General features: G+C 49.9%; 5 protein-coding genes across 5 annotated transcripts; 4 read left to right on the top strand and 1 right to left on the bottom strand.

The window, feature by feature from the left end:
- Positions 1-562: 562 nt before the first annotated feature.
- On the top strand, positions 563-2,261 carry BGZ61DRAFT_420295 (uncharacterized protein; the record flags this gene model as incomplete). Its single annotated transcript, XM_046243478.1, has 4 exons — positions 563-1,049; positions 1,104-1,504; positions 1,559-1,935; positions 1,994-2,261. 4 exons carry the CDS (start codon positions 563-565, stop codon positions 2,259-2,261), a joined length of 1,533 nt encoding a protein of 510 aa, XP_046104037.1.
- A 1,227-nt stretch (positions 2,262-3,488) lies between these two features.
- BGZ61DRAFT_493961 (uncharacterized protein) lies at positions 3,489-4,682 on the top strand (the record flags this gene model as incomplete). Its single annotated transcript, XM_046250720.1, has 6 exons — positions 3,489-3,564; positions 3,636-3,883; positions 3,952-4,092; positions 4,140-4,195; positions 4,257-4,330; positions 4,381-4,682. The coding sequence occupies 6 exons, from the start codon at positions 3,489-3,491 to the stop codon at positions 4,680-4,682; spliced, it is 897 nt and encodes a 298-aa protein (XP_046104036.1).
- Positions 4,683-5,326: 644 nt separating this feature from the next.
- BGZ61DRAFT_588398 (fungal-specific transcription factor domain-containing protein) lies at positions 5,327-7,878 on the top strand (the record flags this gene model as incomplete). Its single annotated transcript, XM_046256522.1, has 7 exons — positions 5,327-5,376; positions 5,427-5,817; positions 5,886-6,093; positions 6,141-6,172; positions 6,225-7,530; positions 7,590-7,723; positions 7,783-7,878. The coding sequence occupies 7 exons, from the start codon at positions 5,327-5,329 to the stop codon at positions 7,831-7,833; spliced, it is 2,172 nt and encodes a 723-aa protein (XP_046104035.1). The 3' UTR covers positions 7,834-7,878.
- A 932-nt stretch (positions 7,879-8,810) lies between these two features.
- Positions 8,811-9,785, bottom strand: BGZ61DRAFT_352766 (uncharacterized protein; the record flags this gene model as incomplete). Its single annotated transcript, XM_046240452.1, has 1 exon — positions 8,811-9,785. One exon carries the CDS (start codon positions 9,783-9,785, stop codon positions 8,811-8,813), a length of 975 nt encoding a protein of 324 aa, XP_046104034.1.
- A 2,977-nt stretch (positions 9,786-12,762) lies between these two features.
- BGZ61DRAFT_532487 (pectin lyase fold/virulence factor) lies at positions 12,763-14,240 on the top strand (the record flags this gene model as incomplete). The annotated part of the gene is made up of 5 exons (XM_046253872.1): positions 12,763-12,899; positions 12,959-13,103; positions 13,164-13,526; positions 13,586-13,733; positions 13,792-14,240. 5 exons carry the CDS (start codon positions 12,763-12,765, stop codon positions 14,238-14,240), a joined length of 1,242 nt encoding a protein of 413 aa, XP_046104033.1.
- Between the last annotated feature and the right edge of the window lie 1,087 nt (positions 14,241-15,327).

Here is a 15,327-nt window from a genome sequence, read left to right as displayed (position 1 = left end):
TATTCGTCCGGACTTAAGTGTGTCTACCTACGCTGCACCACTGCTTACATGCTGATGTTGGTCCGCGGAGTGGATTTCCACACCTAATTCCCAAAAGTGTCTCTCAACTAGGGATGTTAGGTTGAAGCAACGAAAACACTTTTCCATTCTCTCCTCGTGTTCAGGAGGTCAACCTTTTCGCTAATACGCAAAGGGTTGATTCTATCGGACTTAACAGGTGACTCTATGTCGATATTCCGGAGTCTTCGTCATCCCCGAACCACACTAGCTTGGCACCGACACACGGCATTGCCCTTTTATTCGACTTTACGATGATTATTGGATCGAGGTTGGCTTGGCACTGTATCGAGCCACGTGTCAATCCATTCTAGCAATCGCCGGAGCCCGAGAAAGTGTCTGATGAATGGAGTACGTATCCGCTAATTCGGAGACTTATAGTTCTTATATTCCGGGTGACAATCTGCTCTTTTTGATCTTCCTGGCAAAGCGTCATCCACTCAACATCGAACCATTTGTTACCCAACCTTATCTCTTCTTGCTTTCGAACCACATTCTCGCCATTATGAAACTTGAAGTATTTCATCTTCTGGGAGCAGTCGTCGTCGGGCTCGGCTTTGTTAAAATCGGCTCTGCTGAATACACCGACGCCTCCGAAAGCGCCTCTGCCAAATTCAGGCGCGCTCTTGAACGCCGTTTGTCACCGCACGCTAACATCTCAACTCCTGAATCGGAAAACTTCGAGAACGCAGCAATGCGATGGTCGCCTTTTGGGGCGCCAAATGTCACAACGGTTGTGCAAGTCGCCAACACTCACGACGTCGCCAATACCGTCAAGCTGGCAAACCAATACGGGATTCCATTCCTTGCTACAAACCACAGGCATGGAGTCTCCACCGTGATGCAGAACCTGCAAGGCGGCGTCCAGATTGATGTGAGTGGCCTCCAAACCATTCAACTCAGCAAGACTCGACAGGACGCTGTGACTCTGGGCGGTGGCGTCTATACGACGGAAGTTATTGACTATCTATTCCAACACGGGAGGATGTCAGGTAAGCCATATCATCCAAAGCCGTTGTAAATCCTTTCCTGACGGGATCTTGTAGCGTCTGGCAGCTGCGGTTGCGTCGGCCTCGTCGGAGCTGCGCTTGGTGGTGGCATTGGGAAGACTCAGGGCCAGTTTGGCTTGATGCTCGACAATATCCTCGATGCTACCGTTGTGCTGGCAAACGGTGACATCGTCGTAGCGTCTGAGAAGTCGCACTCTGATCTCTTTTGGGGACTCCGAGGGGCTGGCCACAACTTTGGAGTGGTGACCGAATTGACCTATCGTACTCACGAACTCTTCCCAGCTGACGGTCACTGGTACATAGCCACTTTAGGGTTTGCCAACGACAAGCTGGAGGACGTTATAGAGATCTATCAACGTTTTACCGGTCCCGGGAGTGACGTCGGCCTTACATTGACTCTACAGCTTGCCTTCAACCCCGAGCTTAGTGAGACTGAGGTGTGTCCTTCTCAACCCTTGGGAACGTACGAGTGCTGACCTGGAGCATCCTAGCCGACTCTTCGTCTACTCATCAATTTCGCTGGCTCTGAACAACAAGCTGCTCGATATGCCGACCCTTTCATTGACCTCGCCGATGTCAAAGTTATCAATTCCTCCGTCCCCTACTACCTGGTCGCTTCGGCCAGTGGCAGTGATGTCGACAACCTCCCCTGCCAGAACTCGCTACTGCGCCATCCGGGGATCCCGATCCAGCTAAATGGAACTGACATTCCTACCCTCCGGGCCATTTCCGACACTTTCCGTGATGCCGTCGCCGCGTATCCCGGCCTGCAGGGAGGTTTCGCTCTTGAATCTTACGGTTGGCAGGCGGTCCAGAGTGTCCCAGCTGAGTCTACCGCATATCCTTGGAGGGGAGATTACATCTACGCGTGAGTAATGAGATGCTTCGGAGTGGTTGACCTGTTCTTGACCTAATGTGTTCAAAAGGTTCTGGGCCGGCAGTTACGAGGATGCCAGCTTGGATGAGCCTGCTATTGAGCTTGGTGAAGAAATTCGACGCCTCCTTCTCAACGGCAGTGGTCAATCTGAAGTCCATGCCTATGTAAACTATGCTCTAGGCACTGAGACATTTGGAGAGCTTTATGGCCATGAGGAGTGGCGTCAGGAGCGTCTTAGCGCTCTCAAGCAGAAGTACGACCCGAAGGGTGTTTTCTCGTACTATCATCCTATCCCTCTTTCATCTGGCCAAACATAAGGGGGCAGTGGAGATACTGCCTAAGTCTTTGGGGGATATACATCTAACATATCACGTCTGTGGACGGTGCATCTTTTACCATCCAATTAGACATCGCTCGGAAGACATGGATCGTCTGGGAACATATATTGAGTGTCGGTTCGTGATTTCTGCTTCCAGTCTTCTTATTCTTTCCCCTTTATCTTCATGGATTGAATTCTCTACGAGCATTGCTACTCTGGTCATCCGTCTTTATTTTTTTATGGGCTTCGAATCGGAAATAGAAATCCGCGGAGAGTTGAATGCCGCTATCTTGCACCAAACGGTGTATACATTCGTTCGATAGGTTATATTTGAAATAAACTAAGAATTTGGAACAATGAAAGATAATCATTCTGGCCCTATTCATGTGATTCTCCGGTCGCATGGAGATGGAATTTAAAAATAATCACGTCTTGTTCCCAGGCTGATTCTTCCTCGAGTGGGGTATTCGGTCGCCATGTAGCGCATCTGTCATGTGGAACGTGAAAGCTCTAGCACACCTTGGGCGCATTCCTTTTACCTGTAGTAGGGTGGTCTCTGGCATAATCTCGTGGCGGTGGTACATCGCATATTCCGATAGTTAATTTAGCTCCAAGACGGAGGCTATGCTGCTTGCGCCATGCTATGGGTATTGTTGGATCCGTTACGGTCAATTCGATCAAATGGATAGGGATCAATGCAGTGATGATGATGTTGATGCTTGCTTGTTCCGGTCATCCAGATCGGCCGGAAGAGGGGTTATCAGGCCCCCCTTCTGACTAAGGTCAGGATATCAATCTATCAGAGGTTTCGTAATACAGGGTCACAATCCAACAGGTATCATTCGGACATGTCCGCGGAGCAGCATACGCAGTGGATGGATGAAGTACCAGTCCGGACTTCAACACAATAAACCCGTCTAGTGTACCCGGAAACGTCTTCTCATAGGCTCGGGTTTTGGTGTCAGTATCAGCGTCAACGGAAATGGCTTATCACCGACTCCGCGGACGCCGCGCAGATCAACTACGCTGGTACATGGATGTTAAGACATTCTAGATTTGAGCCCCGGGACATAATATTTAAGAGCGCCCATGGTAGGCATCAAATATCATTATTTTCCTCAGCTCTCGAACAACGGCAAAAATATTTGCTTGCATCCTTGCTCCTTTACTCTACATCTAGTCCGCCAGCTCTTTTACAACGTCAAGTCCCCCTGGAATCCTCGCCATGCGCTGCCACGAGCCTAAATTTACTGAGAAAGACATCCCTGACTTGACGGGGTACGTCGCAATCGTGACTGGAGGTGAGTCCCTGTGAAATCCCACAGACCAGAATTCCACGCCATGGCGCTGATGGCATATTAATCCGTCTTAGGAAACTCGGGCATCGGCTACGAGACTACAAATCAGCTTGCCCTTCACAATGCGCGCGTTTACATCGCCAGTCGTTCCCGAGACCGTGTGAATCAGGCAATCAAACGAATGTCGGAAGATGCCAACGGACAGTCGCTCGACCTTCACTTCCTCCAACTAGATCTCATGGATCTCAAGTCTGTCAAGGCTGCAGCGGAACATTTCAAGACGCAGGAGCCACGCCTAGATATTTTGATCAACAATGCTGGCGTATGTTGTATTCAGCTTACATTACATCACATGCCGCCTAGATTCGCGACTGACACTTTTGCGGCTAGGTCATGACTGTCCCATACCAACTCACAGTCGATGGATTCGAGTCCCAATGGCAAGTGAACTACGTAGCGCCGCACGTCCTGACTTCTAGTCTCATGCCACTGCTATTATCAACAGCTGCCACAGCTGGAACCAAGGATCGGGTCGCGTCGTCAACGTGGCTAGTGATGCTGCCTTCTTTGGCCCGAAGGTCATCCACTTTGATGATGTCAACATGACCTCAACCAAGGGAATGATGGAGCTATGGTAAACCGATATCTGAACAACGTGAAAGTGGCCGTTGTGGCTGACACAGGTATTTGATTAGGCAACGATACGGTCATTCCAAGCAAGCTAGTATTCGTGACGCGAAGGAGATCAACGATCGCTTCAGCTCCCTTGGTGAGCATCTCTTGGTTATAAATGGACTCTTCATCACTGACTTGCTGTAGGGGTGACTGCATACTCACTGCACCCAGGCATTGTGCGCTCCAATCTCCAAAGCCATGACACGACCGTGGTTGGGACCGTTGTCCGAGCTGTGATCAAGGTCACTCCTCACAGTACTCCTCTGGAGGGAGCCTACAACTCGCTCTTCTCCGCCACCAGCCCCCTTGCACCGGCCAGCGGACAGGGCAAATTCTTCATCCCTGTTGGCAAGCTGGAGTCGCAGGCGGACAACTGGCTCAACGACGTGGAAACAAACGGACGATTGTGGCAGTGGGGCGAAGAGCAGCTGGCTCGGCTGGGTTAAGTCGGCGTGCGAATTGGAGCTCATGTGAGCTTCATGGCTCTATGGCGCTCGCTGATAAGTGACGCAACAAGTTCAATTGTACTCAGATATCGCCAAGATGCTCCCCATCGCAGGGACCAATGATGCCGACGGCCTGAGTGCTCATGTGCCCTCTTCACACATTATTATTCGGCATACACCCAATTGAATGATTCTTTGCTTACATGACCTTTCCTCGGCGTCAGCGACTGAAACCTGATTAGACAAGATGCGCACGCGTTGAGGCGGAGCTCGCAGGCCCGGCCAATCTCCGAATCCGCGGAGTCCTCCGCGGAGCACCCTTCCACTCCATACACGAAGAAAAGATTCGTCTTAGTCACGCATACAGTATCTTATCGAGCGATGAGGCGCAGTAAGATTCCAATGACGTCGCCAGTAAGCGGACGGAACGAATTAGAGAGCCAGATGAAGAGAGGATGCTTAGCCAAGACCGTTGAACACGAATACATGCGTCTACCTAATTACAACGGCTAAGAATCACGTGTGCGTCTGACATGGCTGAAGATGCCTATCAGTGACAGCATCTTTGTGTCTGCTGGACTACGACACCATTCTACTCACCAACGAAACTATCGCGACTGCTTCCCTCTTCTCACGTCACCGCTATGCAAGGAGTTCGTGGAGTAGTGTCCTGCGCTTCATGCCGGCAGAGAAAGTAGGTCGTGTACCAGACCAACATCAACTCAGAATTCTGACGCTTCGCAGACTGAGATGCGATCGCACCGAGCCATGCAACAACTGCGTTGCGCGCAAGGTTGAATGCAAATATTCTCTGGCAACACGTAGCCGGCCGCTTGCGCAGAGGCAGCAGGGAAGCCAGCCGCAGCTTGAAGGTCGCCTCCGCCATCTCGAACAGCTCATAGGCACGCTCGTGGCTGAGCGCTCAAGTAGCAACGACTTGCAATCTACGACCAGCAACCGAGATGTCAGTGACTCAACCATGCTCAATGGCCCTGCCTTGCGGTCTAGCCCCAGCGGTCAGCCAAGTGATTCTGATTCCGCCGCCTTGGACGACGTCAAGCCAGGCCGGATCGTGGAGAGCAACAGCCAAATGACGTTTGTTTCTTCTGATCATTGGAAAGCAATCCAAGATGAGGTGCGTACATCGATTCCCACTTGAGACAACTTCGGAGCGGCCTAACCACCACTTTACCTCGTTCGTAGATTGCCAAGGTTCGCGAGTACGTGGAGCTGGAGAACTCGGCGCTTCCAGACCTCCCAGACGAGATAGAGCCCACGTCCTCTGACGGCCCGATAATTCTAGAGGGGACGTGCGAATCAACCATGGACAACATCCTATCTGACATTCCTCCGAGGGCAATAGTTGACAGGCTGGTGTCCCGATACTTCAACTCAAAGGAGCCCACTATTGGTATGACTGGCTTTCATGCGGCGCATTCATCATCTCATCGTTTTTAGTGGCTATCCACGCACAACCGTTTCAAAAAGAGGTAATTCGTTTGTATCTGCCGAGGCTTGTTTCTACTGACAGAGCCTGCGCAGTACAAGCGATTCTGGCTTGACGAATCCAACGTCACCCAGCCCTGGATCGCAATGCTCTTCGGAATCATGTACATGGGCACGTTTCTATATGTCCGATCTCAAGATCAGCTGCCAGAGTCGTTTGGCGACCCTCGGCTCGTCATGGATACATTTAGAAGACGTGCCGCCGAATGTCTCATCCTTTCTAAATACGCGACTCATCCCACCACCTACACGCTCGAAGCGCTCCTCCTCAACGTTCAGTGCGAATTTGTTCGACAGCCTGATGCGAATCTGGGGGTATGGGTGCTCGCCAGTGTTGCCACACGTCTAGCAATGCGCATGGGATACCACCGGGATCCCAAGAACTATGATCAGATCTCGCCATTCCACGGCGAGATGCGGCGACGCGTCTGGGCAATGATCCTTCAACTTGACACTCTAACTTCGTGTCAACTTGGGCTCCCTTCGATGATAAACACCCGTCAGTGTGACACGGAGTTGCCGCGCAACATCCGCAACGAAGACTTTGATGAGACATCTGTCGCTCTCCCTCCTCCCCGGCCCGAGACGGAGTTGACGCCGGTACTGTACACGATAACCAAAGCACGTATGCTGGCAGTTTTCTGTGCTATTTTCCAACAAGTATGTCTGGTTAGACCGGAACGATACGAACAAGTCATGGCGTTGGACCGGCGCCTGCACCAGTCTTATACGTCCATCCCGCCTTGTCTTCGTATCGCCAACGTTGAGGACTGCATCATGGTGCCTTCTGATCTATTGATCAAACAATACCATCTTGAAATACTCTATCACAAAGCCCGATGTATCTTACACCGTCATCATATGGCAAAGTCGTATCAAAATCCCGAATTCGAGTATTCCAAGCTATCTTGTCTCGATGCAGCAATGATGCTCCTCACGCACCAAGAAAACATCTTCAAGGAAGTCCAGGCCGGGGGGATTCTATTCAGGGAAAAATGGTTCATAACGTCCCTTGAGCAGCACGACTTCATTCTCGCCTCAATGATCATCTGTCTTGAACTAAGCTCCAACCCACAGGGACAGGACCCCAGCGCTCTCCAAATGGGCGAACAGAGTCCTCCAAAATACAACAAAGAACATCTCAATGATGCCGTTCGTAATTCGCATCGCTTCTGGGGCGAGTTCAAGTCAGGCTCTGTCGAAGCCCTACAAGCATTCCGAGTGCTCTCCGTCCTGCTTGACAAGGTCGCAATTACTCCAGAACTGCAGAGAAGGCAGGATGCATTTTCTACAACGCCCGCTAGTTCTCATGAAAGAAACCGAAGTCTGTGCACTAGCGATGGTAAGTTGAACTCGCGCCATTATATAATGCTATGTAACTAACTAAACTCCCATCTCCAGGTGGCCATCTCCCATCATCTACCAACGTGCCGATGCTGCAGAGAATAGAAGACGTACAAAACCCGCAGCCGGGGCTCGCCCCAAGGCTCGAAGAGATCGGCGGAATGCTAAACAGTCCAGATCTTGTCAATTGGGTGAGTCTATGGTGTGTACCTGTAGGGATATTGGGAAGACTAACTTGTGGCATGTACAGGATCTTTGGGAATCGTATATCCAAGAGTCCCGCTTAGAAATGGAGTTTTAAGGGTCCCAAAACTTGTTCCAGATGTAGTAATTGGAGAAAATAGTTGAAGAAAATTTTGATGATGCAATAATTTGTGTTATGATGATATATCAAATGAGTGGGTTTCCGTCCCCAAATGCATTACACATGCAATCCCCTCCTTGAGCAAAAAGACATTCTATGATATCCGTGAGCACGATTTCTAGCTGCCTCGGATACCTTAATTTCCTATACCGTTCTACAACTATGTAATGATTCCAGCCTGATCCCGCCCTTTACGCTGGGGTTGCACTTAGGACTAATAGTTCTTGAGTGGTGGAAGATATTGCCCTGAGTGGTGAGAAATCACTACCCTGGTCCGGCAGCTTCCTCACAGGTTGATTCTCTTGGCCTCGTTTATGTTCTGTACTCCAAGACGTGAAAATATCTACAGAGCCTCCTATGGACAAGATGGCAAGTTAAGCTGAGGTTTGTAGGCCAAGCTATTTTGGTACAGGGTAGTTGCGACCAGGGCTCGAGGCCGATATCGCGGCCCGCAATCTGGCGATACGTGCAAGTCTTGCCTGAGCCGGGATTGCGATCCTTCTTTATCTTCTACCTGGCAATTAGGCAGTCCTCTATAGCCCATTATGTCATGCCCGACACCCGTCAGCGTATATTCAGCCTGACGACGAGGGCGATATCATCCAGTTTTCAGGGAACTGTAGGAAACCACGGCTTGTTGAGTTGGTCGTACCTTATCTAGTACCTTGCCCTATTTGTTATTTAACTGCTTATACTACTTGGTTTCCTTAAAGGCAGAAAATGTTCGACGATAAATAATTTGGCACTACGTGTGAAACAGCATTGCCTCCATGCATAATTGCCATAGAGCAGAGGGAAAAAATGTTCATTGAGTAACAACCAGCTTCTGATACGCCTACTATTTCGTAGTGCTAATCTTGACGATATGTATGAGTCTCCAGGACTTTGTAATATATACAACAAAAAATCTTCGCCTAAGCCCTTCGTGCCAATCTGTTGCTAGATGCCCAGCCAACAGAGTTAACGGATCGCTTGCTCATGAGCGCAACACTCTCGGCATAGTCGCTCGTTCCCTTGTCCGGCTCAGAATCGGCAGGCTGGCAGCTAGGCTGCTCACCCGAGTTACCGAGAGCGCCATTGACAGCAGAGAACTCATACTTTGACTGCGTTGCGTCAACCATGTTAAGAGCTGACTCCTCAGTCCAACCATTGATGAAATCGCCGTGGGAGCAATAAGCGTTGCCACATGCCAGCTTCAGAGGCGCAGTGCCACTCCAGCCATTTGGCAGAGCCTTGCGAAGGTCGTATCGGATGCTGAAGCGAAGTTGCGGCATGGACTTCATGTTTTCAGGGCAAGCGTTGGACGTGCCCAATGAGCCATCCTTGTAGGCGTACTCAAGAGTCTCCTCGTTGACGCAGTTGGGGAAGAACAGCAGAGTCTGCAGGTGCGTAGAACAAGTGCTGCTGGGGAAGCCGTTCTCATCGGCGGCGACGCTGTCACCCTCGCAAAACCACTCAATCTTGGCCTTTTCAGGCATGCCGGTGGGGCTCTGGTTTGTAGCCTCTCCAGCCAGCATCATCAAGTTTTGAGGGATCGGGACCTCGGCCGGCGTATCGCCCAGGCTGTAGTACGCACTGAAGCGGAACAAGGGAACAGGTTCCCAAGAGCTACCGCTGTCGGTGGTGTATAAGAGAGTCGGAACCCAGTAGACGGACAAGTCGTTGGGGTTTTGAGCGTTGGTGCAGCCAGACTGAAGCTCGGCACTGGTCGTAGTGCTGGCCGTCACGCCGTCGGAGCCAAAGAACGTATGCATGTGTGACTCGGTGTAGCTGCCGGGAAAGACGATGGGGTCGATATTCTTGTAAAAGATGGGCGACATGATGTTGACTTGAGTGTAGGCTTGGGCCACTTGGGCCATCAACCCACCAACAAAGGCGGCACGGAACATGTTGATGCTGGAAGAAGGCATTTTGAGGTATCTCAACCAATTGAAAGTGTGTCTTGCACAAATAGAAGGAGAATTAAAAAAGACGAAAACGTCTGAAAACGGCTAACCAGGCCTAGAGATAGAACGAATGAATGACTTGCTGAGAATGACAGTAAAAGGTTCTCGAGGAAACGCGAGATATTTATTCTTGGTTCCAGTAGTGGAATTTTCGTCTCTTTTCCTAAAACACCCTGCATGATGCCCCTTGATCAGTATGCAGTCTAGGCGCGTCTTTCCAGGTTCAGCATGCAAAGCCGTGATAGGGGAAGATATGACAGGGAAGATAGCGCCCTTGGCACCGTTTCACTAGAGCCACTCACCGTCCATTTTCCACCTGTTGGCCGGAGCATTCTGCTGAAACAAGAATCGCCCCGCAAAAGCCTGGCATGTTGACGGTGATGTTGTCGCTAAACCAGGAAGCATAAAAACCAGACGGCCGGAGCTGGGATCCAACAGGGATGTTATTGGTGGAGATGCAAGCGAGGAGACAAGCGAGGATCTAGATCCGCGACACGGGGTATGGAGCAAGCAACGGTTAAACTGTTTCGAAACTGTGGGTTTGGCACTTGAATTTCACTCTCTCTGCCAGAACGCGACGTCGTGGCTATTCCAATTGGAATGGAAGATTGGAACTCTTGAGAATGGATCTTGACAATGGAATCATATTACCTCAAGTCAGCCAATGCACAGGTTCGCCCTCCTTTCCCAGGGCAAGTGGCTAAAACAACAGCTAGCGGCAAGGATCTGCAACTGCAAGGATGCAAGAGACTGACAGGATCATGGCTACCGCCTCTTGTGGGGCTCACCGAAATAAACAACTGCGTAGCATCGAGTAATCTGCAATTGCTAGTCAGATCAGGTCTTATTCTAAAGCCGTTATAAGGGCGGCCATTTACTATAAATCGCTGTGACGTAAGTGGCATGCTGCCCGCGGCGAAGCATAGTCCTGTCCGTAGCATCCGTGGTCTCTTCGAACTCGGTGCTTTCCGCCATTTCACATTTTAAAGGCCGCGCTGAGTGTGAAATTGCTTTTACAGAACCTCTAATAATAGATTTGCGAGGTATTTTTAGTCAAATTTATTTATTGGCCGTCGTTGCAATGGCAATGAGTATTCCTCCAGCCAGGTTTGCCAAGCACAACCCGTATTTTTCCCCTTTGTTGAGATGGACGATACCTACCCCCAACCCAAGCATTTAGGACCCTTGATTCAGCTAGGAACCATACCGTCGAAAATATTCGTCCCCCCCCCCGCAACGCTCCACTTCAGGCTCCGGATCTTCAAACAAGGACTCGCGATCTCATAACGAAGCAGGGACCGCCGGAGATGTCGCAGATTGGGAACCACGACTACAATCAGAATTTAGCTCCAGCAAGTTCGCCAAGCCACGACAGCCTTCCCTACCCTGTGTCATGCGGGGGGTGGACTACCGGATATCGCCGCGTTGTTCAATATGAACCGGATCATAAATCGTCTCCCGATGATTTTAGAATAAAGGCACGCGATGGCTCTAACTTGAGCGCCGGAATAGATCGAGCAGGGTATGTGCATGAGACAATCTGAGTGAATCAAGTCATATTTGCCGCCATCCGCATGCCTTGATTACGCATTTAGTTATTCTCACAACTGCCTGAAACGAAAAAAAGAATTCAGCCCTTATCTCGGCTCCAGTCTTAGATGTAAAGTTAAAGAATTACTTATTAATCTTAGAGAATCCGAAAGTGAGTGGTTTTGCAAACAAAGATCCAAAATGTAAGTGTCGACTGCCAAATCTACCATTGTGAACTACGTGCAAGTAAGCCCCTTTTCAGCATTGTTAGTGTAGGAGCGCTAGTGTACCCAATCAGACATCGTCTTACCAAGCATGTATTTGATCTTCCTGTGCCACTATGTGACTGTTTGGTTCAAAAGGGAGTCCGACAGGTACACCATGAGGTTGATAAAATCCACTGTGCCGATTTACCGTCGCTCTAAGACGGTAGTATTGTCGACTGTGTTTGACTGTTTTATAATGGGTTGCACAGGGCTTATTGATGGAGGAATCGTGGATGAAACCAATGGAGAGTATATGGAGCATGGACTGCAATACGATCATAGCATCTATTATATCAATGTTCCCATTCAGTTGCGGCTGCAATCAAGGGTAAAACGCAGCTTGGTACATGGGCTTCCAAACTTTGGATGCCGTGATGTTTAATGCAGAATTTTAAGTGTCGCAGTTCCTCGGAAACTATAGAATCTCTCATCTGGAAGGATATCACTTTCGCTTAGTGGCAGTGGTAGCTTCTTCAAGACGAATGATACCGTCCTTGCTGCCTGGGAAGAACTCACTCGTCATCAGTCGGTTTCCGAACCCACCTTGGAATTACACCTACACCCAACGACTTGACAGTTTGCGCTACAGTGTTAAACCTGGGCAACACTAGCTTCGCAAACTGCACCAGCATGCGTACGTTTGTGTCACCGGCTTTTCGCCAAATATATTGCGCAAGATCTCTCAAGGTCCTACCCCTGGATACGCGTATCGAGTACCCTCTGGAGAAAGGACGTCTGCTCACTAAAAGGAATAGTGGGATTGTCTTCCGCAATTTGAAACCCAGTGCCTGAAACATTCTCCATGCTATGTTTTAGAAAGAATGTGGACGTTGTTTCTCCACAAAGGGGATTGCAGGCGACATTTGCTTCCACCAATCGGGTCAATATGGAAACACGATCCCCGGCCCTACAACTTTATTAGGGACCAGATGACAGCATCGCGTCCCGAATTGGACAGCGGAGCAACGTTTCGAAATTCTCCGTTGGGAAACCGGAGCCCTAAATACGAGATCATGCTTAAACCGAAGAAACATAAATGGCTGGACCGAAGCCTCTCCTTTCTTTTTTAGTCTGCGCCTTGTTCTGTTGTCTCTTAGCCATCTCAATTTCGGCCTACCATCACGATGAAGCCCTCTCTATCTGTACTGGCACTCCTATTGCAGGGTGCAGCAGCTCAGCTTGCATTCCCGGGCGCTGACGGTCTTGGTAAGAATGCTGTCGGTGGACGCTATGGCGAGGTGTACAAAGTGACCAACCTCAAGTAAGCTCAGTCTGATTCCCTACGTCAGTCGTGCTAAAGAAACTGATGTCTGCGAAAAGTGACTCTGGTACGGGTTCATTGCGAGACGCTGTTTCCAAGTCCAACCGTATCGTCGTGTTTGAAGTCGGCGGCGTCATCAACATCTCATCCCGTATTGTGGTCAAATCGAAGATCTACATCGCCGGTCAGACCGCCCCAGGAGGTGTACGTTTTACCGCCCAAAAATATTTATTATAAATATCTGACCTAGATTACGGCAAAAAGGGTATTACCATTTACGGCGACGGCTGGTCCTGGTCTGACGCCGACGACTCCATCGCCCGCTACATTCGTGTCCGCATGGGCCGCGGCGGCACCTCCGGCAAGGACGCCATCACGATTGCTTCTGGTAGTCGTATGATCTTTGACCACCTCAGTGTTTCATGGGGGCGCGACGAGACCTTTTCTATCAGCGGAGACGCTTCCAACGTGACAGTTCAGAACAGCATTATTGCTCAGGGACTCGAGACGCACTCGTGTGGTGGTTTGATGCAGACCGACGGCGGTATCAGCCTGTTTCGAAACCTCTACATTGACAACAAGACGAGGAACCCCAAGGTCAAGGGTGTCAATGACTTCCAGAACAATGTCAGTCACGCCATTTCCACGGGAGGTGCGACAAGCATCCCGCTAACTATTACGTGTAGGTTATCTATAACTGGGGCGGCGGCGGTGGCTACATTGCTGGTGATAGCGACGGCCAGAGCTACGCCAACATCATCAACAACTATTTCATTTCCGGCCCGAGTACCAGCGTGACGGCCTTTACGAGAGGCAACTCTAATTTCCATGCTTGTGAGTATATTCCCCCCCAGGCATATGAGACCTGATTCTAACGTCTTCGCCTGCAAAGATGTTAAGAACAACTTTTACGACTCCGACCGAGACGGTGCCCTCGACGGCTCTGCCCTTTGCGAATCATCCACCTGCTATTCCAACATAGACTTCCAGCCCTCGCCGTACAACTACCCCGGTCCTACGACTCTATACACTCCACAACAAGCCGTCGAGGTCGTCCTGACGGGAGCCGGTGCTTCACGCTCCCGCGACAGCGTTGACGCACAGCTCGTTGCAGAAGCACGCTCCTACGGCAAGAAGGGAGCGCTCATTTCCAACGAAGACAGCATGGGCGGGCCAGGCACCATCGCCAGCGGCGCGGCACCTACCGATTCAGACGGTGACGGAATTCCAGATGCCTGGGAGACAGCTAATGGCTTGAATCCTAATGATAAAAGTGATGGCATGAAAATTGCGAGTAATGGATACTCCAACCTGGAAAACTATGTTAATTCTTTGGTATAATAAGTTGCTGCTACTGGGTAGATATATCCTTGCCTCAGTTTACTATATAGGTATACTAGGATTTTTTAAATATATTTATCTATAATTATATATCTCTGTTTTTATTATTATTAAATAATTACTAAGGCCTGATTTAATATTAATATACTTAATACTATTAAAAGCTATTTAAAAGTTAAATTATAAAAGTTAAGTAATATAAGCTAATAAAGTTTTTAACATTGGTGAGTTTGACCTTGAGATAGGTGGATGATTAAGACCATGAGTTCTAAATAACAGTACTGGTTTGGAGTCGATGAAACTGGAAGTGTTGAAGGTACCGTGAATGTTTGCGGGGGGGCATTGTGGGATGGCAATGGCGGCATCGTCGAGCCAGGTCGATCATGGGAGACTGTTGACTTTGAAGCGGGTTTCGTATTAACGATCTCAATTTACCACTGCGCTGTGCTCTTTAGCGAAGATAGATATTGGGAATGAAGCGACGGGAGGTGGTGGCTGGGGTAGTATCTGTGTTGTGAGGCCAAGACTGGTTGGAGACGAAGCTCAAGTAATGAATGATCGACCAGGGAGAACCAAGCGACACTATCATGATCACTTAAAGGAGGTAGAAAAGACGACATTCGCAGGTCCAATATTGTCAAAGTCTAGCCGCAATCAGCAATAAGTTGCAGCCAGGAGGACGAGACCGACGATAAGGGAAGGGACACGACTTGGCGGGCATGCCGAGAGTTACCAGCTGAAGATGGCTGTGGCGGGATGCATGCGAAAGAAGTTCCGGGGACATGACTAACATGTGCTGAGGTCGACGTGAAGGAGGAGCCGCGGTACGCTAAGAGCGTCGAGAGAGAAGGCAATTCGTTGTGGCAGGTGGTGGATGTGTTGATTGAGAGAAAAAGGAACGCGACCAGATGAGAGCAAACCAGCTGCAAAGCTTCAGGAATCTTACGTCGTCGGAAAGATGAGGATGGCGGGCATGAAGATATCAGGAGGCAATACAGCCTGGGTCTGGTGGGCGTAGGCTCCATCGTCTCTGGGAGCAGCCATCGACCCGTCTGTGGGAAGCCCAGCAGCGCAGAGGATGGGCGTC

This window comes from Ilyonectria robusta, assembly GCF_021365365.1.
Source record: "Ilyonectria robusta strain PMI_751 chromosome Unknown BGZ61scaffold_10, whole genome shotgun sequence".
Taxonomy (NCBI): Eukaryota; Fungi; Ascomycota; class Sordariomycetes; order Hypocreales; family Nectriaceae; genus Ilyonectria; species Ilyonectria robusta.
Note: the sequence above shows the minus strand (reverse complement) of the source record. Positions and strands in the feature narration are given on the sequence as shown.